At 41.5% G+C, this 25854-nt stretch overlaps 1 protein-coding gene across 1 annotated transcript; it reads right to left on the bottom strand.

Moving 5' to 3' along the window:
* Positions 1–250: 250 nt before the first annotated feature.
* On the bottom strand, positions 251–25368 carry LOC137384034 (fibroblast growth factor 6-like). Its single transcript, XM_068057598.1, has 3 exons — positions 25324–25368; positions 1291–1394; positions 251–427 (listed from the first exon to the last, which is right to left on the bottom strand). Exons 2-3 carry the CDS (start codon positions 1384–1386, stop codon positions 251–253), a joined length of 273 nt encoding a protein of 90 aa, XP_067913699.1. The 5' UTR covers positions 1387–1394; positions 25324–25368.
* Positions 25369–25854: the final 486 nt, after the last annotated feature.

Genomic DNA, 25854 nt, shown 5'->3' with positions numbered 1-25854 from the left:
AGAATCTGCCTTATATGGTGAGTACCCTTTTGTATGCCCACAATCATACTTTCTTTTAAAAAAGCAGCATTAATGAAGTAACTCACTTGTCAAAATAACTATAAAAAGTAATACATATTTACATGTTATGCTGTTTCCATATAAGTTAATAAGTTAACATTAATCTATGAATGTCCTGTACACAGTATACTCTTCTGCAATCCTACTTCCATGAAAATTATGTCTTGTGAAACTTCAAGTATCCATTTCTTTAAAATCGAGGCAAAAAATGAGTAACTCTCAGGATGGGTGAAACTTTGCTTCCTCTCTTTGCTCTTCCATGTTTGCTTAATGCTATGTACATCCCTGGGTACGTTTTTGATTCATACACATTGTAACGGTTTGGCAAAAGTCTTTCTCTGAATTCGCATTCATAATTGAAGGCCGCCTGAAAGAGAGGGGTTTTTTTTTGGAAAGAATAAAATTGTCAGTTGATAATCATTCATATTATTTCTACAATGATCATTAAAAAATATCCATGCATCATCTCACCCAACCTCCCCAAACAGAACCTTTCTTACTCTGCAAAGTGGAGAACAAGCACACAGAAGCTCCATTAGCCCAGCAATGCTCCTCCTCACTTAATACTGTCACACTCAGCTGAAATTGACAACCGTTGACATCAGCCCGCCTTTGCTGTGCGCAATTTAATATATTGGAATAGTAGAGCGATGCACTGTACAGTTGCAATTTGAAATAAGTGCTCGTGGCATACAATGAGTTTTCAATCTTATCTTGAGAAAGTCGCTGCACAGCATCATGCGGTAAGTTGTGAATTCCCCTCGCCTCATTTCCTGCTCCACTTGACCGCTTTCTAGTGATAATATTGTCTTCAGAATTGAAGCAGTAAATACCATTGTGGCCATGAGTTTGAGTTATCAAACAGCTCATGTACTGGAATATCTTTATTGTCGCTTGATGTCATTTACTCTTGTGTTAATTGATTGCTTATCATGTTGTCAGCTATTTTCATATTACTTATTGCAAACATGCCTCTTCACAATTGTCCGGTGTGCTTCGACACCAGATAAGTCAGTAGTATTTAATGTTATTGTCTAAAATGTAAAGGCCCCAAACTGAACATTTGCCCTGGGTCAAATAAAGGGGCAACTTAAACATATAGTCTTTCTTCACCTAGCAGCAACTTGTAAAATGAGCAACTGGAGTAGAAACAGGTTACTACAACACTAATGCAAGTTTTTACAATACCATATATTACAACAGAAGAACAGGATATGCTTTTTCACTCACCGTTGCATACAATCGGCCTTTGCTATTCATTGCAATGAAGGCGCGAGTTTTCACTCCGTACAGACTGACAACTCCCAGCTCGACTGTAGAAATCATTAAGAGACCTAAATAAAAAAAAGAAATATCACTGATAGATGTTATTCTCAATAACACGATGAATCCTTTTCGCTTTTTTATTTGCTATGATAAGAAAAGGCAATAGAATTAAATATTTAGTACCAACTGAGATAGCGCTGAGCACTCCCACATTCAGTATGAGTGGCATTTCTGGGTTCCTCCTGCATGATGCGCAGAGTAAAGCTCAGTCTCGGAGTTCAACCCTCACCACTCAAATGATGGTCCTTTTGCCTCCTGTTTTAATACTGAGCCTTGAAATTGACCACTTAAATATCAAACTGATAATTGCACCAGAACTGTTGGAATTCAGATAATTTATGATTTTGATATAATACATAAACTTGCATTTATTATAGTGCCTAATCACATTCCTAGGATTTACCCAAACGATTTACAAACTCAATTCCTTTTAATTGCAGTCACTCTGTCTTAAATGGGCAACCCTTTATTTTTAAACAGTGATCCCTAGTTCTAGATTCTCCCACAGGGGGAAACATCCTTTCTACATCCACCCTGTCAAGACCCCTCAGGATCTTATATGTTTCAATCAAGTCGCCTCTTACTCTTCTAAATTCCAGCGGATACAAGCCTAGCCTGTCCAATCTTTCCTCGTAAGACAGCCCACCCATTTCAGGTATTAGTCGAGTAAGTTTTCTCTGTACTGCCTCCAACGCATTTACATCCTTCCTTAAATAAGGAGACCAATACTGTATACAGTACTCCAGATGCGGTCTCACCAATGCCCCGTATAGCTGAAGCATAACCTCCCTACTTTTGTATTCAATTTCCCTCGCGATAAACGATAACATTCTATTAGCTTTCCTAATTACGTGCTGTACCTGCATACTAGCCTTTTGTGATTCATGCACTAGGACACCCAGATCCCTCTGCATCTCAGAGCTCTGCAAACTCCCACCATTTAGATAATATGCTTCTTTTTTATTCTTCCTGCCAAAGTGGACAATTTCACACTTTCTCACATTATACTCTATTTGTCAGGTCTTTGCCCACTCACTTAACCTATCTACATCCCTTTAGAGTCCCCTTATGTCCTCTTCACAAGTTACTTTCCTACCTATCTTTGTGTCATTAGCAAATTTAGCAACCATACCTTTGGTCCCTTCATCCAAGTCATTTATATCAATTGTAAAGAGTTGAGGCCCCAGCACAGATCCCAGTGGCACACCACTCGTTATATCTTGCCAACCAGAAAATGACCCATTTATGCCTACTCTCTGTTTCCTGTTAGCTAACCAATCTTCTACCCATGCCAATATGTTACCCCCTACATAATGAGCTTTTATTTTCTGCAATAACCTTTGATGTGGCACATTATCAAATGCCTTCTGGAAATCTAAGTACAAAACATCCACCAGTTCCCCTTTATGCACAGCACATGTAACTCCCTCAAGGAACTCCAATAAATAAGTTAAACATGATTTCCCTTTCACAAAATCATGTTGACTCTGCTTGATTACCTTGAATTTTTCTAAATGCCCTGCTATAACATCTTTAATAATAGCTTCCAACATTTTCCCTAAGACAAATGTTAAGCTAGCATAGAAAACATAGAAACATAGAAAAATAGGAGCAGGAGTAGGCCATTCAGCCCTTCGAGCCTGCTCCGCCATTCAATACAATCATGGCTGATCGTCCAAACTCAGTACCATGTTTCCGCTTTCTCCCTGTACCCCTTGATCCCTTTAGCCCTAAGAACTATATCTAAGTCTTTCTTGAATATATTTAATGATTTGGCATCAACTGCTTTCTGTGGTAGAGAATTCCACAGGTTCACTACTGTCTGGGTGAAGAAATCTCTCCTCATCTCAGTCCTAAATGGCTTACCCCGTATCCTTAGACTGTGACCCCTGGTCCTGGACTCCCCTGCCATCGGGAACATCCTTCCTGCATCTAGTCTGTCCAGTCCTGTTAGAATTTTGTAGGTTTCTATGAGATCCCTTTTCATTCTTCTAAACTCTAGCGAATACAAGCCTAATCGGCCCAATCTCTCTTCAAATGTCAGTCCTGCTATCGCAGGAATCAGTCTGGTGAACCTTCACTGCACTCCCTCCATAGCAAGAACATTCTTCCTCAGGTAAGGAGACCAAAACTGCACACAATACGCAAGGTGTGGTCTCACCAAGGCCTTGTATAATTGCAGCGAGACAACCCTGCTCCTGTACTCGAATCCGCTCGCTATGAAGGCCAACAAACCATTTTCCTTCTTAACTGCCTGCTGCACCTGCATGCTTACTTTCAGCGACTGGTGTACAAGGACACCCAGGTCTCACTGCACCTTCCCTTTTCCCAATCTATCACCGTTCAGATAATAATCTGCCTTTCTGTTTTTGCCACCAAAGTGGATAACCTCACATTTATCCACATTATACCCCATCTGTCATGTATTTGCCCACTCACTCAACCTGTCCAAATCACACTGGAGCTTCTCTGCATCCTCCTCACAGCTCCCACTCCCATCCAGCTTTGTTTTGTCTGCAAACTTGGATATATTACATTTAATTCCCTCATCTATATCATTAATGTATATTGTGAATAGCTGGGGTTGTAGCGCTGATCCCTGCGATACCCCAATAGTCACTGCCTGCCACTCGGAAAAAGAACCATTTATTCCTACTCTTTGTTTCCTGTCTGCCAACCAGTTCTCTATCCATGTCAGTACCTTACCCCAATCGCATGTGCTTTAATTTTGCACGCTAATCTGTGTGGGACCTTATCGAAAGCCTTCTGAAAGTCCAAATACACCACATCCACTCGTTCTCCCTTATCTAGTCTACTAGTTATATCCTCAAAAAATTCCAGTAGATTTGTCAAGCATGATTTCCTTTTCGTAAATCCATGTTGGCTTTGTCCGATCCTATCACTGTTTTCCAAGTCCTCTATAATTACATCTTTTATAATGACTCTAGCATTTTCCCCACTACCGACGTCAGGCTAACCGGTCTATAATTCCCTGTTTTCTCATTACCTCCTTTTTTAAATAGTGGGGTTACATTAGTTACCCTCCAACCCATTGGAACTGTTCAAGAGTCTATAGAATTTTGAAAAATGACCAGCACTGCATCTACTATTTCTTGGGTCACTTCCTTAAGTACTCTGGGATGTAGATTATCAGGCCCTGGGGATTTATCGGCTTTCAATCCCATCAATTTCCCTAACACCATTTCCCTACTAATATTGATTTCATATAGCTCCTCCTTCTCACTAGACCCTATGTTCCCCAACATTTCTGGGAGGTAATTTGTGTCCTCCTTTGTGAAGACAGAATCAAAGTATGTATTTAATTGGTCTGCCATTTCTTTGTTCCCCATTATAAATGCCCCCGTTTCTGACTGTAAAGGACCCCCATTTGTCTTCACTAATCTCCTTCTCTTCACATATCTATAGAAGCTTTTACAGTCAGTTTTTATGTTCTCTGCAAGCTTACTCTCATACTCTATTTTCCCCTTCTTAATCTATCTCTTTGTCGTCCTTTGCTGAATTCTAAACTGCTCCCAATCCTCAGGTTTGCTGCTTGCTCTGGCCATTTTATATTTCTCCTCCTTGGATCTAATACTATCCCTAATTTCTTTAGTAAGCCACAGTTGAGCCACCCTCCCTGTTCTACTTTTGCACCAGACAAGAATGAACAATTGATGTAATTCATCCATGCACTCTTTAAATGCTAGCCATTGCCTATCCACTGTCAACCCTTTAAGTTACGTTCCCCAATCTATCATAGCCAACTCGCGCCTCATACCTTCATAGTTTCCTTTATTTAGATTCAGGACCCTAGTTTCAGAATCAACTCTCTCACTCTCCATCTTAATGAAGAATTCCATCATGTTATGGTCGCTCTTCCCCAAGGGACCCCGCACAACAAGATTGTTAACTAATCCTTTCTCATTACACAATACCCAGTCTAGGATGACCTGTTCTCTAGTTGGTTCCAAATGTTCTTTCTTTTGGGCCTCCTTATCTCGAGAGACAATGGATACGCGCCTGGAGGTGGTCAGTGGTTTGTGAAGCAGCGCCTGGAGTGGCTATAAAGGCCAATTCTGGAGTGACAGGCTCTTCCACAGGTGCTGCAGAGAAATTTGTTTGTTGGGGCTGTTGCACAGTTGGCTCTCCCCTTGCGCCTCTGTCATTTTTCCTGCCAACTACTAAGTCTCTTCGACTCGCCACAATTTAGCCCTGTCTTTATGGCTGCCCGCCAGCTCTGGCGAATGCTGGCAACTGACTCCCACGACTTGTGATCAATGTCACACGATTTCATGTCGCGTTTGCAGACGTCTTTATAACGGAGACATGGACGGCCGGTGGGTCTGATACCAGTGGCGAGCTCGCTGTACAATGTGTCTTTGGGGATCCTGCCATCTTCCATGCGGCTCACATGGCCAAGCCATCTCAAGCGCCGCTGACTCAGTAGTGTGTATAAGCTGGGGATGTTGGCCGCTTCAAGGACTTCTGTGTTGGAGATATAGTCCTGCCACCTGATGCCAAGTATTCTCCGAAGGCAGCGAAGATGGAATGAATTGAGACGTCGCTCTTGGCTGGCATACGTTGTCCAGGCCTCGCTCCAAATGTATTGGTCCAAAAAAACTATCACGTACGCACTCCAGGAATTCCTCCCCTACAGTATTATTGCTAATTTGGTTTGCCTAATCTATTGGTGGATGAAAGTCACCCATAATTACAGTTGTACCCTTATTTCATGCATCTCTAATTTCCTGTTTAATGCCATCCTCTACATAACCATTGCTGTTTGGGGTCTATATACAACCTCCACCAACATTTTCTGCCCCTTGGTATTTCTTAGCTCCACCCATACAGATTCCACATCAGGATTCTCTGAGCTAATATCCTTCCTCACTATTGTATTGATTTCCTCTTTTACTAACAACACTACTCCACCTCCATTCCCTTTTTGCCTTTCCTTCCTAAATTTTGAAAACCCTGGATGTTCAGTTCCCATCCTTGGTCACTCTGCAGCCATGTCTCTGTAATCGCAACTTTATCGTATCCATTTACATCTGTTTGTGTGGTTAATTCACCTACCTTATTGTGAATACTCCACACATTGAGACACAATGCCTTTAGCCTTGTCTTTTTAACATTCTTAATCGTTTTAGCATTATTTTGCACTATGGCCCTTTGTTTCTTGGCCTGTAGTTTCCTACTTTCTGTCTCCATCCCTTTTTGAATAAAGGAGTTACATTCGCTATTTTCCAATCTAAAGGAACCTTGCCCGAATCTAGGGAATTTTGGAAAATGAAAACTAATGCATCAACTATCTCACTAGCCACTGTTTTTAACACCCTAGGATGAAGTCCATCAGGACCCGGGGACTTGTCAGCCTGCAGCTCCAACAATTTGTTCAGTACCACTTCCCTGCTGATTGTAATTTTCTTGAGTTCCTCCCTCCCTTCCATTTTCTGACTTACAGCTAATACTGTGATGTTACTTGTATCCTCAATAGTGAAGACCGATGCAAAATATCTGTTCGATTCATCTGCCATCTCCTTATTATCCAATATTAATTCTCCAGATTCACTTTTTATAGGACCAACGCTCATTTTGTTAACTCTTTTCTTTTTAAAATATCTATAGAAACTCTTACTATCTGTCTTTATATTTCTAGCTAACTTTCTCTCATACTCTATTTTTACCTTCCTTATCAATATTTTAGTCCTTCTTTGCTGTTTTTTTTATATTCTGTCCAATCTTCTGACCTGACTCCCATCTTTGCGCAATTATAGACTTTTTCTTTAAGTTTGATACTATCTTTAACTGTTTTAGTTAACCACGGATGGTGGGTCCCACCCTTGGAATTTTTCTTTCTCGTTGAAATGTATCTATTCTGTGTATTCTGAAATATCCCCTTAAATGTCTGCCATTGCATCTCTATTGACCTATCCCTTAACCTGATTTGCCAGTTCACTTTAGCTAGCTCTGCTTTCATGCCCTCATAATTGCCCTTATTGAAGTTTAAAATACTAGTCTTGGACCCACGCTTCTCTCCCTCAAACTGAATGTAAAATTCAATCATATTATGATCGCTACTACCTAGTGGGGCCTTAACTATGAGTTCATTAATTATTCCTATCGCGTTGCACAACACCAGATCTAGTATAGCCTGCTCTCTGGTTGGCTCTAGAATGTATTGTTCCAAGAAATTATCCCGAAAACATTCTATGCACTCCTCATCTAGGCTACCTCTGCCCACCTGATTTTTCCAGTCTATATATAGGTTAAAATTCCCCATTCCCCTTTCTGACAAGCTGTCATAATTTCTTCCTTTATACCCCGTCCCACAGTGTGGTTAATGTTAGGTGGCCTGTACACCACTCCCAAAAGTGACTTCTTGCCTTTATGATTTTTCATCTCTACCCAAACTGCTTCTACATCCTGGTCTCCTGAACTTAGGTCATCCCTCTCTATTACACTAATACCATCATTAATTAACCGAGCTGTTCCTCCACCTTTTCCTAGCTTCCTGTCCTTCCTAAATTCCATGTATCCTTCAATATTCAGGTCCTAATCTATGTCGTCCTGCAGCCATGTCTCTGTCATGGCTATCAGATTGTACTTATTTATTTCTATTTGCACTCTCAAATCATCTGTTTTATTTCGAATTCTATGTGCATTCAGATACAAAGCCTTTAGTTGTGTCCTTTTATTATTTTTGTAACCTCTAGCCTTATCTGTTGATTTACTGTTAGATTGGTACTTTCTGTCCCTTTCTGTCACAGTCTGTTTATCATTTCCCACATTAATATCTTTCTCTCTTGCCTTGTCTCTACTCCTTGATTTACCATATCTTCCCAAATTTGATTCCTTGGCCCCACTATTCAGTTTAAAACCCTCTCTACTTCGCTAGTTATGCAGCTCGCTAGAACACCGGCCCCAGCAGGGTTCAGGCTTCGATGGTCCCAACGGTACAGCCACCACTTTCCCCAGTACTGGTGCCAGTGCCCCACGAACCAGAACCCACTTCTACCACACCAGTCTTTGAGCCATGCATTCATTTATTTCTCTAGTCTTATTTGCCCTATGCCAATTTGCACACGGATCAGGTAATAATCCAGAGATTATTACAAATGTGTTTGATTCTCCAGGCTTGGTCTGGCAGTGAGGAATAAAATTGCCATGCTTTGAACAAAGGATTTTTGTCACAAAAAATTATTATTTTTGTGTCTGATATACTGTTACGTTTCAATCCTGCCTGCTAAAGGGGTTAACAACTAGGTGCACTCACAGAAAATAACCAACTTATTTTGATACATAACCAGACTTGATTGTCTCGTCAGGTGCCTGAGGGAGGAACCAAACTCTTCAATTCAAATCCAAATCTTTTATAGTTTTATTTGCATCTATGTTTGATAACGCTATCTGAGTTTAAGAGATATGTATTTGAATTGGCTTTGTCCCAGCTAATGTTTGAAAAATATTTCTCAAATGGTCTGAATTGTTCAACTGAAGCCAAGAGAGAGTGAGAGCGTGAAAGAGTGTGAGAAAGAGAGAGAGAGAGAGGTCATCCACGGATGGTTAACATCAAATTCCTATGTAAAGTATTTAAGGACCACATGGGCAATTTGGAAGTACCCAAAATATGCGTGAAGTTGACAGAGCAGCTATACCATGCACCTGAAATTGTTGTTGGGAGGCCAGGACCATTCTCAATTCAAGCCTCACTTGAATGCAAGCAAGTGAGTTGTAGACACTAAACAAATGTTCCACTGCAACTCTCCAGTTGAGGGAGGACGGAAAATCTGCTGGTTCAAATGATGAGCTGACGTGCAGGGCAAGCCTGGGGAGGAGGAGGTTGGTGTGGGGGAGAGGGCTGAGTGACCAAAGACCCCGGAGCAAGCAGGGTGTCGACAAGCTGGCAGCAGTATTTTTGTGGAGCAAGAGCATTCCAACTCTTCCTGCCCCCACAAAAACAAAATAAAGAGGTTTGGGAAGTTTCTGAACTGTCATCCAACAGTTCCTTTAAGGCCTTCTGGTTTGGCTCATCACTGCCTGGTATAAATGGGTGGAGTTTGTGTGGTGCACAATCTGCCCATTTGTATATCAAAATTGCAATCAAGGTCTTTCAACAGCATAGGACCCCATCCAAAACTGATGGGCTCATTTACAGACCTGCCTTAAATAGAGAGGGCTTGGGCAACCATGGCCAACACCCCCCACTTCTGATTATCCACTACTGGCCTGCTGTTCTTTCACATGATTATCAGCAGGCACCCTTTGAAAATAGGCTGCTCGGTGTCAGGTTACACTGTAATTTAGTGTCATTGATGCAATGATTTGTTACTTTATGTCTTAAGAAGAATAGTTCAGCTGTATCTGTTGTAACTGTGTACAGTGTGGCATTGTTTCTTATAACAGTTTTGGATGGGGTCCTATGCTGTTGAAAGACCTTGATTGCAATTTTGATATACAAATGGGCAGATTGTGCACCACACAAACTCTACCCTTTTGTACCAGGCGGTGAAGAGCCTAACCAGAAGGCCTTAAAGGAACTGTTGGATGATAGTTCAGAAACTTCCCAAACCTCCTTATTTTTCATTTATCCAGTTATTCCTTATAAATCTGTTGGACATTTTGTAGCCCAAGCCTTCCGAAATCAAGCAGGGTCATGTGAGGCAACCCAAAATACCCAAGCTGAAATACAGCAATCATAGTTTTCCTGGTTTTGGTTTTGGACACGCATTGAAAAGAAAGAAAGCTTTGCACTTAGTGCTTTTTGCACCTCAGGAGATCCCAAAGTGCTTTACAGTCAATGAAGTACTATTTTGAAGTGTAGCCACTGTTATAATGTAGGAAACTCGGCAGCTAAATTGAGCACATAGGGGTTACAATGGCCAAATAATCTGGTTTTTAGTGATAGTTGAGGAACAAATATTGGCCAGGATTCCCCTCCTCTTCTTTGAATAGTGCCGTGGGATCGCTTACATCCAGCTGAGAGCAGATGGCTCCTCAGTTTAATGCCTCATCTGAAAGATTGCACCACCAACAGTGTGGTTTTCCCTTCGTACTACAGTGGGATTGTCAGTCTAGATTTTGTGCTCAAGTCCCTGGAGTGAGGATTTGAACATTGGAATGATCTGAGATGCTGAGTCTGAGAAAAAAAGTATAGAGTAAGAATTCAAAATTTAACAAGGTCATTATTCACAGCTACTGTTGTCAGAAACACAAACCTTATCCAAGCTTCTGAACATTAAGATGTTTCTTCATTCATACACTGCACAGGAATAAATGTCATTCTATTTCCTCTGACACTCAAATGTTATTGCTACAATTTCTTCCATTTTAGGCCTGTAATTGTTTTTCAAAGACATAAGCTTAAGTTGATAGGGCTGATTTCAACAAAATCAAACTAACCCAAATCTAACATACCGAATGCCAAAACATGTAACTTCACATACATCCCAACACACACCAATGCTACTTTCTGAAAATAATTCCTTGGCTGCTAATTTTAGAACTGGATTTGGAAAGCACATGTTCTTCATAATTCCAGCCCAGCAACAATCCTGAATCTAAAGTGAACTTCTAGCATGAAATAAGCATTTTTCTTAGCTTACCTAGAGTTTCCTCAAAGGGAATTTCCTAATGTAGGCTCCTCAGAAGAATATTTTTTCTTTGTCCAGGCCTTTTCTGCTTTAATGGTTTTCCTGGGATGGTTCAGACACCTCAATCACAATTCTCTGGTTTCCCTGTACAGACAATGGTTTCATCCTCTGATGAAATGGTTTCATCCTTTGAGGTAGCCCATAACAAGCTCTAGGCCCCCATGATGGATGGTCAAGGCTTCACCCATGGATAAAATCTCCAGGTTTCCCAGGTGGACACATCCAGCTTTATGAGTTGACAAACACTCAGCACTTGTACTTTCCTTAGTTGTGCTGCCATTTTATTCAGTCAGAATTATGGTAGCAATATAATGTTGCCTTGACCATAAGGGGCAATGAAAACTCCTTGTAATATTTTTGTGTCTTGAAGAAAATAGGATGATCTTATGACAGATTATTCCTAAAAAAATAAGTTTTTTGAAAGAAAATTTGAATTTAGGGTTAGTGAAGCAGATTTAAGACTTGCTTAAAACTCATCTGAAAAAATTAAGAGTTTCCTTCATGTTTTAGTTCTTGAATGGAAAAATTTCCATCAATGTCACTCTATCTGCTAGGAGGTGCGTGAGTTCATCCCAAATGAGAGTCTCTACAAGTTTTCCCTCCCTCTTTTTTTTTGCAAAGTACCCGAGATTCACTTCGTATCTTGCCACAGTGGTATTGCACTGAGCAGAAACTCAGTGTGTTCAAGATTGTGGACATGTTTTGGCATCCTAACATTTCATGGCATGCTGACTTCAGACTCCAGTGTATGGTACCATATTTTCACCCCTATCTCTCTATACTGCTAAGACAAATTGTGATGCAAAGGTCAACTTTGGAGAGGGCAAAGATGGCACCACCTTTGGATTAATTGGGCAATATGAGTTGCCTGACACAGGTATTATTCAAATACACACAAATAAATGCTAACTATTATTTCAGGAAACATTGTTTTAAAATCAAAAAGTTTCCCTAGCACGGCAACAAAATTGTACGATTCACAATGCTGGTGCCATTCATTGCAAAAATATTAAAATGTCACTAGTGCATGACATTACTGAGATGACAAATTACATATGATTTCCTAGCTGTTCTCCCACTCCATTAACCAAAATATTGACTCTTCATAGGACTGTATCATCCCATGGGAAAACTTTGTCTGACTTCAGATAACAGCTCATAATGCAACAGTGATTATATCCAATACAGATATATGTCATTCCCACATTAATTTCAGGTTACTAACTGGTTTAAAGATATATTTTTGTCTTCAAACCAATGCTTGAATTAATACATGATGACACTACAGTATTTCTGCTCATTTACATGACCAGCCTTTTCCTCATGCAAAAAAACTGCCATCCTTTAAGCTTCTCTAAAATTGGACAAACATTGTCCTTGAAGAACACCCATAGAAAACCAGTATCAGAAAATGCTAGGTCACACCCCTGAATAGCAGCATCTGCAAAAGGCAGCTACCAACTTTCACTCAATTTTAGTTAGGTCCATGTCTGCAATATATGGGAGGAGGTGATTTGATTAATGTTTTTGACAACAGGCACTAGGATAAACATCTGCTTGGATGGCATGCCACTAGTCCTTTAGGGACACACAATTTCCCTATCCTATTTGGAGTGAGTGCTGTTCTGGGATGACCTTAAGAAGACCACCTTAAGAGCTGTAATTGAAGGTCACTGGAGGAAGTGATGTCACGTCACACATGGCCAGGGAGATGTGGGTGTAGCCTGACAGAATGAGATGTGCCTAGATGTGGCTTGTGCAGTAACTGTTTGTATATATATGTTCCAGCTAAGTTATAATAAAAACCCATCTTTTCTTTGAATATTACTTGTAGCCCTTTGAGTCTTATATTAGTTCACATATCAAAGGAAGAAGTACTATTACATGGTGGAAATGTTTGGGATTTTTTTTCTGAAGACCACCAAATATTACATTGTGGCAACATTTGATTTTTTTTCTGAAGAACATACCAAGTGAGAACAAAGAACAGCAGGCTGCCTACCTGGAGTGGCTGAAAATTCAGGAGAGCAACATCGCAGCAAGCTAGGACCATGAACAGTACCCTGGGAGGTGTTGAAACTCTAAATACAGCAGGCAATTTGCCAAGAGATTGGAGCTTTCACCTAATCTGGCAGTGGGTCGAAAAATTTAAAAAGCAGTAGCTGAGGCTATTTCTGTTTTAGTTTTCCTGTTTTTTTATTTGTGTGCGGGGCCTAAGCCGAAAAGAGAAAGAAGAACTCAATAGCACCACTGGAAGTTCACAGCACAGTGAGAGAGCCTGGTTGTGGCAGATGCTGGTACTGCAAGCTACAGCCCTCTTTTTAAAAAAAAAAGAGCCGTATAAATAGAAAGCAACTGTAGTGTCTCAATCTTAAAGGGGCATGCCTGCAGAAAATGAATCTGTCTAAACAAGAAAAAATGTAGTGTGCCTGTGAAAAGAAAACCAATGAAAAGTCCGATATTTATATAAAAAAGCAGGATCATTAATGCAATGGCTTTCAGATATCCAGTTATAGATTGGAAGGTGTCTGAATTTAAATTGTTATGACAACAAACAGAACAGTATTTTCTGGGTCAAGGAGTGAGTGAATCTGAGAAACAAGCTATCAAAATTAAAATCACACTGGGCAATGAGGGCCTGCAACAGATCAATATGTCAGGATTGTCAGCTGAGGATCAGAAGGATTCTAACAAGCTATGGACATTCCTGGAGCAACAACTCCAGGTGAAGGTAAATTTCCAAGTACATAGGCTTGGCCTTACGTCCTGCTGGCAAAGGCAAGATGAGTACATTGATCAGTTTGTTGCAAGGTTCTGAGACAAAGCTCAATATTGTGACTTCACTAATATTGAATTGTCAGAACAGGTTATAGAGCTAGTAATTGCATATACCCCACTAGAGGCCTTTCAAAAAGACCTGCTGGAAACGAAGAAAGGGCACACCACAGATGCACTACTCAATGATGGAAGGAAATTTGATGCCATCATGGCTGGGCACCAACAGTTACAAGTTGTGGGTGGCTACAATGATTGATTGGGTTACCAAGGCTCAGAGATCTGCCAAGCCTTGTGGCAAATGTGACCTGACACACCCTATTCGCAGTTATCCGTCATACCAGGACCAGTGAAAGCTTGTGACATGCGAGGGCATTCGGCAAGGCAATGCAGAAGGCTGAGCTCAAATGCAGCACACAGGAATGGAGGCAGATCATATGCAGATAAAATATCTGCAAGACAGGATAGCAAACGCAACAAGAGGTATGCTAACACACAGCAAAAGCCCAAGCGTGTACATCAGGTCAGCAGAGAGACAGATTGTCAGGAGTATACGGATAAAGAATGCACTCTGCATAGTTAATTTGGATCAACATGTCAATGCTATTATGCTATCTGAGGCATTCGTCATGATCAGGATTATATGTCCGCAGAAGAGTAGCAAGCATAAGCTCAGAGTAAAAATTGACACCAAAGCAAGTGCTAATATTCTGCCCATCCGTATACTGAAGGACATGTACTGATAGAAATGACCATCTATGGTGCAACCCACTGACTGCCTACAATGATTCTCCAATCAAGTGCATTGGAATGATAACATTGCAGTGCAGCTATGAGAGCTCTGAATGGCTACCACAAATATTGTAGGCACAACTGGGCCAGCTTTCACAGGACTTTTAGTATGCCAAGATTTATGAATTGTCACAGTACATGAATTCAGTAACGCACCGAAGATAGCAGGAAATATCTAGGTCAAGTATATCGGGTCAGTCCATGCAAAGGACAACACAAAGGCTGGAAGTTCTGACACATAGAGGTGATATGACTGGGAGTCTCTCCTCAGGCTTCAGTTCATTGCAGCAAGTACCCGGAGGCCAGAGGGATTGCCGGTGATTGGTGATGTTGCCAGTCATCATTTTTCCAAGCTATCCAAACAAGGGAAAATAAAGGCATCGTATGACAGGCAAGCAGGACCAGAATTAGCTGATTGCGAGGAGGACAGAAGGTCATGCGTCAGGAACTTGGTATCCTGCAGAGGTTGCGAGGACATACAACCAGCCCAGATTGTACGAGGTATAGACACCCAATGCTGTGGATGCTGTGGACGGATGCTTTCCTGCAGACTTCTTTGGTTAAATTTCAGTCACAGTTCAATGGCAAAATCCTGTTACAGTTGCTCAGGTAGGGAGTTTCAATGTCATCTTTTGTCTCTGTCTCTAGGTATTTTAAAGATGGTATTCTGGCAGGGTCCTTCTTCTTGCTGGGATGGGTCTCTCTTTCTTCTAGCTTTTTGCACAGAAAATGTCTCTTGTTAAAAACTCCTTATCAGAGACTTGGCTTCTGTCAGGTGACCCAAGTTTCTCTCCCATTGTGGTTTCCATAAATGGTGTTTGCTGTTGTGGCCATTGTTAGACAATGGATTTGGATGTTGCTCATCTCTATGCCACCTTGATAAAGTGGTGTTTTTCCACATCCATTATCCTGAGTTTGAGTCAAGTCTCGATGTCTGCAAAGTTATTGTTAGCCCAACTTATTGGAGAGGGGTAGCCACTAACATTGAATGGGCCATTTACATTTCTAATGCTTTCTTCAACACTTGACCAGATATGATAATTTGTTCAGGGTTCCAGCAGTTACCATGTGTATTCGCAGTACAGGAGAGGTCACCTGACTTCTCACTTCATCTTGTTTTGCAGCAAAAGGTGTCTGTTTTGCATTTAATTGAACAGTTCATATTATAGTTTATAATTTCTCCTTGCATGAGCATGAGAGTATATATACGTTCCAGTTGTTATAATAAAAACCTATATTTTCTTTGGATATTACTTGTAGTCCTGTGAGTCTTACAATAGTTCTCCTATCAAAGGAACAAGTAATATTACAAGTGCTAAATCCAAGATAGTATAACCACCTTCTACTCACGCATGGAAATCAGCTGAACCCAGTCAAACAGTCAGGTTTAGTCAAGGTAAATCAGGTGCCTGCAAAACCCACACTGTCCAATTTATGCTGTGGTGAGGTGGGGGGGGGGGGGGGGGGCAAAGAGAAGAAAGATCAAGTCCACCATGTTCTTCACACTCATGGAATGACCTCTGCATTCCCTAATCTTCTATTGAGTACCCTAGTTTTCATTTTTTAGCAGAGCCATCCCTATTCTCTGTCTAGAAGACAAAACAGGCTTCCTACATTCAGGATTCTGGCAGTGCTGCTTCCTAACTGAACGCGAGAGCTCCCCTACTCTTTGCCAAATAATGTTTGCCAAATAATGTTATAGATTCTTTCATCTAATAAAGAATTACAAAACATTTTTCAGCACAGAAACAGGCCTTTCAGTGTTTATGCTCCACATGAGTCACCTCACACCTTACTTAGTGTCACCCTATCCCTCGCTAACTTTCTCCCTCATGTACTTATCAATCTTCCCCTTACATGCATCTATGCTATTTGCCTCAACCATTCCACATGGTAGCAAGTTTCACATTCTAACCACTCTATGAGTTAAGAAGTTTCTCTTGAATTTCTTATTGGATTTATTTATGACTATCTTATATTAATAGCTCCCCCAAATTATTGAACCCCTTCATAATTTTAAAGCCATCTATCAGGGCAATTCTCAGCCTTCACTTTTCTAGAGAAAAGAGCCCCAGTTTGATATGGCAACAAAGACAGAAAACAACAGAATTTAAAATTGTGAAAGAGCAAAATCAAACCACCAGAAAGGGAATGTGAAGGGAAACAGATAAAGAGAGAATATATCTGCAAGAAACAAATAAGCCAGTGCATTTGATATATGTGCGCAATAGGGACAGAGAGAGAGAGAGTGTGATAAAGAAAGATTTCCATCTTCACCTGGCTGGCAATCCAGCAGCACAGATCACTGGCCTTTTAATGCCAGACTTTCATTCCATTGATTTCAAAAAGATTGGACAAGTTCGACAATGAGCTGATCCTGTCCACTAAATTACTACCCAGGCGCTGAAGTCAGATATTTACCCCAGAGAGGGCAGCTGCAATATATCAGCAGTGTTGTCTTTACCTTGAATCTTTTTATTGTTTCAGAATTTCACATTAAGGGATGTTGCTCAGCAAAAGAGTCATTTATAAAAATAATGCAGGCTTGTGCTTTTGGGTGGATAAATCTTTACATCTTATTATTTCTGAAAATATCCTGGTCATATGATATCTCACAGGGTCTCCAGTAGAATGATGTGTACCCAACACATTGGGAGTAACTCTGAATTTGGACAATAGTGTAAAATGGCAATATTGGATCTGACCCAAAGTCAAAAGTCTCCCCATTGGGAATGAACACAATGTCAAGCAATTGGCACAAGGTAATAAAATGCAACTGCCCATTCTTAGGTTATTCCAAGAATTATCCTCTTGCTCCAGATTGCTGTGGGCTCCAGTGCTTGCTCTTCAATCCATTCCAATGACTGTTATTACCCAATAATCAACTGTAGATTATCCTTCACTAGATGTTCAATGATTACGTTATTGTTAGCCCTTATCCATATCGCCTAAGTTGAACTTCTTGGCATTCAGTGCCTGTCACCATCATAAATATAAAAAAAGCTGAATTCCTAGTTATTCATTTTCTTTTGAAGAAAAAATACTATGTAACAGGTACATGGGAGTAATTTCAAGGCTGGTAATCAAACCTCAGGATTCACATAATGGGTCATAAGGCTGAGTAAACCCATACAATTCATGGTGCCTTGATGAGTTGCCAGCCTACTTGTATCTGCTATTCTTGAGATGTGTTTAAATCAAAGAATTGAAAGTGCTGGCTGACATCATGACCTCAATACAGCACTAAATTGTCAAGCCAATAAACAATCAGTGGTTCAATCAGTTAAATTTCTCCCTTGTAGTGGGCTCTTCTCTATATCGCGAATGCATTGAGTATGATTTTGGTCAACGCACTTCAGAAGTGACCCAGGGACTTTGGAAAGGATGTAGAAAAGAGCAACAAGAATTATGGCTGTCTGAGCTATGAAGGAAGATCAGAGAAGCTTAATCTTCAGGGCAGAATTTTACCAGCCCCTTGACGCCGTGGATCACGGCGGGGGTGGAGGGGTGTCCATAAAGTTCTGCGGGGAGAGACCCGCCTCGACCCCTGACGTTGAGAAGGGCTCACCGCATATTGCCGGCGGCGGTGGGGGAGACCTTGGTACGCCAACCCCCTCCCCGCCTCCCCGGCCACTTGGCGGTGGGGCCTTCATCGAAATATTCAAATCAACTTAAATTATATGTAAATGCACTTAACTGCTGGCGGCGGCCGTCCCACGCCAATTTTATGGCCACCGCCAGCAGGTAAGTGGGGAACGGGGAAAGCAAAGCACTTCTTATTGGCTGTGGGTATGGTGGGAAGGGGTTGAAGGGCAAATGTTAGATGGTTGCAGGGGGAGGTTCGTGTTGAGCATAAAGTGAGATTTGTTCATATTGGGCAATGAAAAGACCATTTGGGGGTGGGGGAGGGGGGGTTGGGGAAGGGCCTCCATTACCTTGGTATTTATTCAATAAAGATTTATGATAATGCACCTTTAAAAATTTAAATCTTTGCTAAGGGCTTGAAGCCCTTTAAAAATGGCGTTGGCGCCTGCACAGTGGCGCCAGACGCCGTTGCCAGGGACGCGGCGGCCGCCCTGATGACGTAGAGGGGCGGCCGCTCCACCCCCCTATTTAAATCAGCCCCCATGCGTAGTATTGCGGGGGCTGTGCGGCATTTCCGTGTCCGAAGGCCGTCGAGTTCAATGCACACTGCGCAAATAAAATCCAGCCCTCAGTGTTTGATTTGGGGGCAGGGGGTGTGGTGGTGACACTTTCCTAGAATCATAGATAGGCTTAAGGCACAGAAAGAGGCCACTTGACCCATCGTGTCTGTGCCAACTGAAAAACGATCCACCTATTCTAATCTTTCCAGCATTTGGCCCGTAGCCCTGCAGATTACAGCACTTGAGGTGCCTATCCAGACTCCTTTTGAATGATTTGAGGGTTTCTGCCTCAACTACCCTTTCAGGCAGTGTACATTTCAATCAGATCTCCCCTCAGTCTTCTCTGTACCAAGGAGAACAACTCCAGCCTATCCAATCTTTCCTCATAGCTGCATTTTTCCAGTCCTGGCAACATCCTCGTAAATCTCTTCTGTACCCTCTCTAGTGTAATTACATCCTTTCTGCAATGAGGTGACCAGAACTGCACGCAGTACTCAAGTTGTGGTCTAACCAATGAGTTGTTGTACAATTCCAGCATTACCTCCTTGCTCCTATATTCTATACCTCGGCTAATAAAGGAAAGGATTCTATATGCCTTCTTAACCACCTTACCGACCTGTCCTGCTACCTTCAGGGATCTGTGGACATTCACTTCAAGGTCCCTCACTTCATCTACACTTCTCAGTATTTTCCCATTAATCGTGTATTCTTTTGCCTTGTTTGACCTCCCAAATGCATCACTTCTCTGGGTTGAATTCCATTTGCCACTTTTCTGCCCATCTGACCAGACCATCAATATCTTCCTGCAGCCTACAGCTATCCTCCTCGCTATCTACTACATGACCAATCTTTGTGTCGTCTGCAAACTCCTTGATCATGCCCTCTACATTTATGTCCAAATCGTTAAGATATACCACAAAACGCAAGGGACCCAGTACTGTGCCCTGTGGAACATCACTGGAAACAGCCCTCCAGTCAACCCTCCAACAGCTGGGGAGGTGGTGGTGTAGTGGTAATGTCACTGGACTAGTAATCCAGAGACTTGGGTTACAACTCTGGGGATATGGGTTTGAATTCCACCACAGCAGATGGTGAAATTTGAATTAAATTAATCTGGGAATTAAAATGTTAGTATAACGATGACCCTAAAGCCATTGTCAATTGTTGTTTTAAAAAAAAATATTCTCTGTAATGGCCTAGCAAGCCACTCAGTTCAAGGGGCAATTAGGGATGGGAAATAAATGCTGACCTAGCCAGCGATGCCCACATCCCATGAATAATAAAAAAGTCATAAAAGCACCTGTCAACAATTACCGTTTATTTCCTGCCACTGAGCCAATTTTGCATCCACCTTGCTGCATTTCCCTGGATCCCATGGCATTTTATTTTTTTCACCAGTCTGCCATGTGGGACCTTGTCAAAAGCCTTTCTAAAATCACATCAACTGCACAACCCTCATCCTTGATACTTCTTCAAAAAATCCAATCTAGTTGGTCAAACAAGATCTTCCCTTAACAAATCCATGCTGACTATCCTTGAATAACCTGTGCTTTTCTAAGTGACAGCTTATCCTGTCTCTCAGAATAGATTCCAATAATTTGCCCACTACTGAGGTTAGACTGACTGGCCTGCAATTATTCGGTCTATCCCTCGCTCCCTTTTTAAACAGAGGTACAACATTAGTGGTTCTCCAATCCTTCATCACCACACCTGTATCCAGTGAGGACTGGAAAGTGATGGTTAGACCTTCGGCTATTTCCTCTCTTGCTTCTTTTAACAGCCTGGGATACATTTCATCCGGCCCTGGTGATTTATCAACTTTCAAGGATGCTAATCCATTATTATGTCCTTTCTCCCTATGTTTATCACATCCAATACTTCACATACCTCTCTTCCTTAACAACATCAGCATCGTCCCCCTCTTTAGTGAAGACAGACGCAAAGTATTCATTAAGAACAATACCAACATCTTCCGCCCCTACACAGAGGTTACCTTTTTGGTCTTTTATGGGCCCTACTCTCTCCTTAGTTATCCTCTTACTCTTAATGTATTGATAAAACATCTTTGGGTTCACCTTGATTTTGATGACAATATTCTTTCATGTCCTCTCTTTGCTTTCCTAATTTCCTTTTTGATTTCACCCCTCCACTTTCTATACTCCTATCGGCTTTCTGTAATATTGAGTTCTTGGTGTTGGACATAAGCTTTCCTTTTCTGCCTTATCTTACCCTGTAAGCTCCTTGACATCCATGGGGCTCCAGATCTGGCCGTATCACCCTTTTTCTTTGTGGGATCATGTTTACTCTGAACCCCTTGAATCTCCCGTTTGAATGCCTCCCAAAGTTCTGACTCTGATTTACCTTCAAGTAGCTGTTTCCAGTCCACTTTCGCTAAATCACTCCTCAGTTTAGTAAAATTGGCCTTGTCCCAATTGAAAACTCCTGTTCTATCTCTGTCCTTTTCCATAATTATGTTAAAACTGACTGAATTATGATCATTACCACCACTCCTTCCACCTGCCCATCTTCATTTCCTAAAACTAAGTTCAAAACTGTACCCTCTCTTGTTGGACTTGTTACATACTGGGCAAGAAAGTTCTCCTGAATGCACCTCAAGAATTCTGCTCCCTCAGTTCCTTTCACACTAAAACTATCCCAGTTAATATTGGGGTAGTTAAAATCCCCGACTATTACTACCCTATTGTTCTTGCACTTCACAGAGATTTGCCTACATATCTGCTCTTCTATCTCCCTCTGACTGTTTGGGCGTATATAGTACACTTCCAGCAGTGTGACTGCCCCTTTTTTGTTCCTTAGCTCAATCCATATGGCCTCATTTGATGAACCTTCCAACATATCATCCCTCCTCACAGCTGTATTGGTTTCTTTGACCAGAATTGCCACTTACCTTCCTTTCTTATCCCCCTCCCTATCGTGTCTGAAAACCTTGTAACCAGGAACGTTGAGCTGCCATTCCTGTCCCTCCTTAAGCCATGTTTCTGTAATAGCTATGATATCATACTGCATGTGTCTATCTGTGCCCTCTGCTTTATTTGCTGAACTCCATGCATTGAAATAGATACCCTTGAGCACTGCCAAACTTTTTCTTATTTTCTAACCTTTGTTTCTTCTGTCTTGCAGACTCATTCATTAATTTTATGCCTTCCATTTTCATTTTGATTTTGTCCCAACTGAGTCTACCCTAAGGTCCCTATCCCCCTGCCAAACTAGTTTAAACCCTCCCCAACAGCACTCGCAAAATGTCCTGCAAAGAACGCAGTCCAAGCCCTTTCTTGAGGCACATTAAGTATCGGTAAGGCAAACCCAGAATATTGTTTCAGGTTAAGTCAAATCAGTAGAGCAGAGCGACAAACATTTGGAATGATATACCAGATAAGTTATTGAAGTCAAAGGTGTGAGAGCATTTCAAAATGCAATAGAATGCTGGACTGGGTGGTTTGGAGGACTGAAGAGATGATCTTCAATGGCCAAACCGTCCTGATACATTTTTCTGCTCTAATGCAAAATTGATTGGCATTTAAAGGAACTCTCCAGTCTACCATCCATGACTATCTGCCATTCTGAACGGTTTACATCACCTGCTCCCTGGATTACTCAGTGCATCAAAGCACTGACCAACGTGGAACTGAGTCACACACAGTCAACCTGTGCTGAGCCAGCTGGTCTCAGCTGCAAGTTCAGCAGTTGCCCTCAGTGCTCTTTGAACAAAGCAAACATCGGGACAGAATTTTAGCCCCCACTGGGGGTACAAATGGGGACAGGTGAGCGTGTGAATTCGCACCACCAGTCAGCCTGTGGGATCCTAGCGATGTCGGGAACAGGCCAGATGCTGATTCCCAGCTCCACTGTGGTGGCCCAGCAACTCTGGCCATTTTTTGATTGAAAAGTTTGAAAGGTGCTCAGAGGTGCCTGAAATGACAGGCTGCAACTACTTCCATGCTGGAGGGCCTCCTATTGGCTTCGAGAGCCTGCCTGTCTGCTGACCGTAATTGGATGGCGAGTGCGCCCTCTGGCTACTAGTTGGCCAATTCAGGGAAAATCACTGCTGGGTGACTGTTCCTGACACAGTGCAGGGGCAGGACCCTCATTTGACCCTGATGCAGGGTCCTGACCCAAAACCCAAAATTCTGTCCTAGGTTTCTCACTCCAAACCACAATCCACTATCCTGCTGGAGAGTGCGTGTGTGTGGCTATCCGAGCTGAGCTGTGATGTCAAGTAGTCTGCCAAACTCACTAATAAAGTTCACTCATGAAAAATACCCACTTAAATTGAGCCAGATATTGGAAAGTGATCAGTGCCCCATTGAATAAATTGCTTTCTTTAGATCTCCTGCTGAGATCACTCAACAGGAACCACCATATTCTTAGCACTCCCAATGCATGAGCCCTGGAACATGGTTCATTATCACCAAATCCCTGCTCTCAGCATTCCCCATTGCTTATCTGCTCAACTAGAGTAACTTTTTCTATTATGTGGCAAACCTAGTCAAGATTGCAGCCTCATTTGCTTGGCCAGCCATCTGTAATGATTTTTTTTTTTAAATTTAGCTACAGGGCTTTGTAGAAGGGTAGAAAAAGGTTCAAGGGTAGGGCCAAGGTGGTGCCTCATTTTTAAAATTTATTCTTGGGATGTGGGTATCACTGTCAAGGCCAGCATTTATTGTCAATCCCAAGCTTCCTCGAGAAAGTGGTTTTGAGACTCCTCCATGACTTTCGCTACAATCGAATGGCTTGCTAGGCTACTTCAGAGATAAGAGTCAACCACGTTGGTGTGGGATTGAAGCCACATGTAGGCCAGACCAGGTGAGATTGGCAGGCTTGCAACCCTAGAGGACATTCATGAACCAGTCAGGTTTTTCCCGACAATCCAGTGGCTTCATAGTCACTTTTACGAACACCAGCTTTTTATTTCCATGTTTTCAAAAAAAATTCAAATTCTCAAACTGCCATGTTTGGATTTGAACTCAAAGGTTATGAGTTCAGACCTCTAACATAACCACTATATTACTGTACCCATGCAAACAGTGCTTGATGCACAAATATATTCTCAACAGAGATCATAAATAAACAAATGTCAAGCATTTATGTTCAGTATTTATCAGGCGAGATGCCAGCAGCTAAATTAAATCATCACAAGCTGCAAATTTTTTTCAGTCTATCTCACGGTGTGTATATATTCTTAGGAGGCCCATGCATTTTGCAAGATCGTCAGCATTTCAAACACAAAACAACTGAAGTAGATGACTAGGAAGGATTGCTGAGCTGGTGCTTATAAAAAAACCTAGGTTAAAAATTGTTGAAATACTACAAATACCAAATTACAACATTACTTTAGAAGATCTCAGTGCATTGATAAAGGAATCTGCATTAACACTAGTTGTTAGTGAAACATGAAAATAAAACACACAGTGACTAACAGAAATTGAACTATTTAACCTCACTGTATAAAGAAAAGTAAGGTCTTTTGCAAACAGCACCCTCTTAACACACATGCACTTACTGTCATGCTATGGCACATGTAATCTAATTTTAACTTAAGCATCTTGGGGAACGGGGAGTTTTGGGGGTGGGGTGAGAGGGTGGAGTGGGGATGGTCTAAATAAAACAGAGCCTGCAATGCAGCACAAATAAACTGACTGCTGTTCCTGATTCCTTTTAATATTAGCTGATCTGATCTTGTACTTCAGCCAAGGCACAATAAGCTTCATTTGAAAGACAGCCCCTGTCCAAAGTTCTTCAATTTCCATTAATTTGTCATCTTCATTGCAAGATGAACTAATAATTTACAAGTTACAGTGAATATAAGAATAACATTTCTACCTGGAAACAAGAAGGGGCGTGTGAAACTGGCATGCTCCACTCTATTTTTACAGTATCCTTTTTGTCCACAACATTTATTTAACCATTTAAGATCCGTGAGGCAATTGAGTGGCAGAAGTATTCAAAAAATGCAAGTTAACGAGTATTCTGTTTTTCTGCACGTTTCTCACTTTCTTTATAATGTTCAACATTAGAAATTTGTTAAGTGGCATTTTTGTTCAACTTCTAGTATATGAACGTTATTTGCAGAGACTTCAAAAGCTGTTGAAGCCTAGTCAGGTACTCGGATGCATTTAAACCTTCAAAATCTTAACGCAAAAGATAAGCAAGCTTTACATATTCTATCACTGCCCAAGAATCTGAGGCATTCAAGTGACATTATCAAACCAGGAGGCAATTGTGTTGTAGCAATCAGCCATCATTGCCTATTTAACAGACTATTAAAACACATATTAACATTCAGACTGGCATTTTTAAAGAAATTACTGCTTGTTGAAAGGCTGAGGCACTTCAATCAAGATAAGACTACATGATTTGTGATAACTTTCTATTGCTTTCCAGATAGGCCAACAAAGAGAAATGATGCTTCTTTAAATCCTGCATAAGTTTCTAAACTCTGTGCAATGCAGCACTTGCTTAAAGAGATGCTCGTCCAACAAAGTTGCAAAGAATTATATTTGGTTAACAGTTAACTGGATTAGAAGCCAAAAAAAAAGCTGCCGACTACCTACTGTACTGGTTTTCAGTGTGTGCTCCATTAATTTGTCCATCAGCTGTGATTTGGAGGTGAAACCCGATGCCAACATTGCAATAAAGCCTCCTCACTCTCTTGATTCCGGTGAAATAGTCCCTGTCCCAGCCGAGGTCTAATTTCCTCCCAGAGATCGGATACAACGACCTGGAGAGGAGAGTCTCCCATCTCCCTTCCAAGCTTCCCCTCGCTTTCGTTGCTATTGGAGCCGGGGAGGCAATCCCAGTCAGGAGGCCGAGGAGAACAACTGGCCAGGTCCAGTCGAGAGTAGCCTGGTGGAACATTCTAATCAACTTAAACCAACACGTGGGTGAGGAATTGATGCACTAAAAATAACTGAGCTTCTAGATTTTCAGTCTGAAGTCTGTCAGTGCTCTCCTTATTTTTGGAGCCTGGTTAAAGTACTGCTGACACACACAAAATCCAAAGAGAATATTAAATAAAACACCTTTAACAAAGTCATTATGTTGGTGCATAAACTTGGTGGCCAATAGGTTTCGCTTTTAATGCA

Source organism: Heterodontus francisci, chromosome 25 (genome assembly GCF_036365525.1).
Source record: "Heterodontus francisci isolate sHetFra1 chromosome 25, sHetFra1.hap1, whole genome shotgun sequence".
NCBI classification, from domain to species: domain Eukaryota; kingdom Metazoa; phylum Chordata; class Chondrichthyes; order Heterodontiformes; family Heterodontidae; genus Heterodontus; species Heterodontus francisci.
Note: the sequence above shows the minus strand (reverse complement) of the source record. Positions and strands in the feature narration are given on the sequence as shown.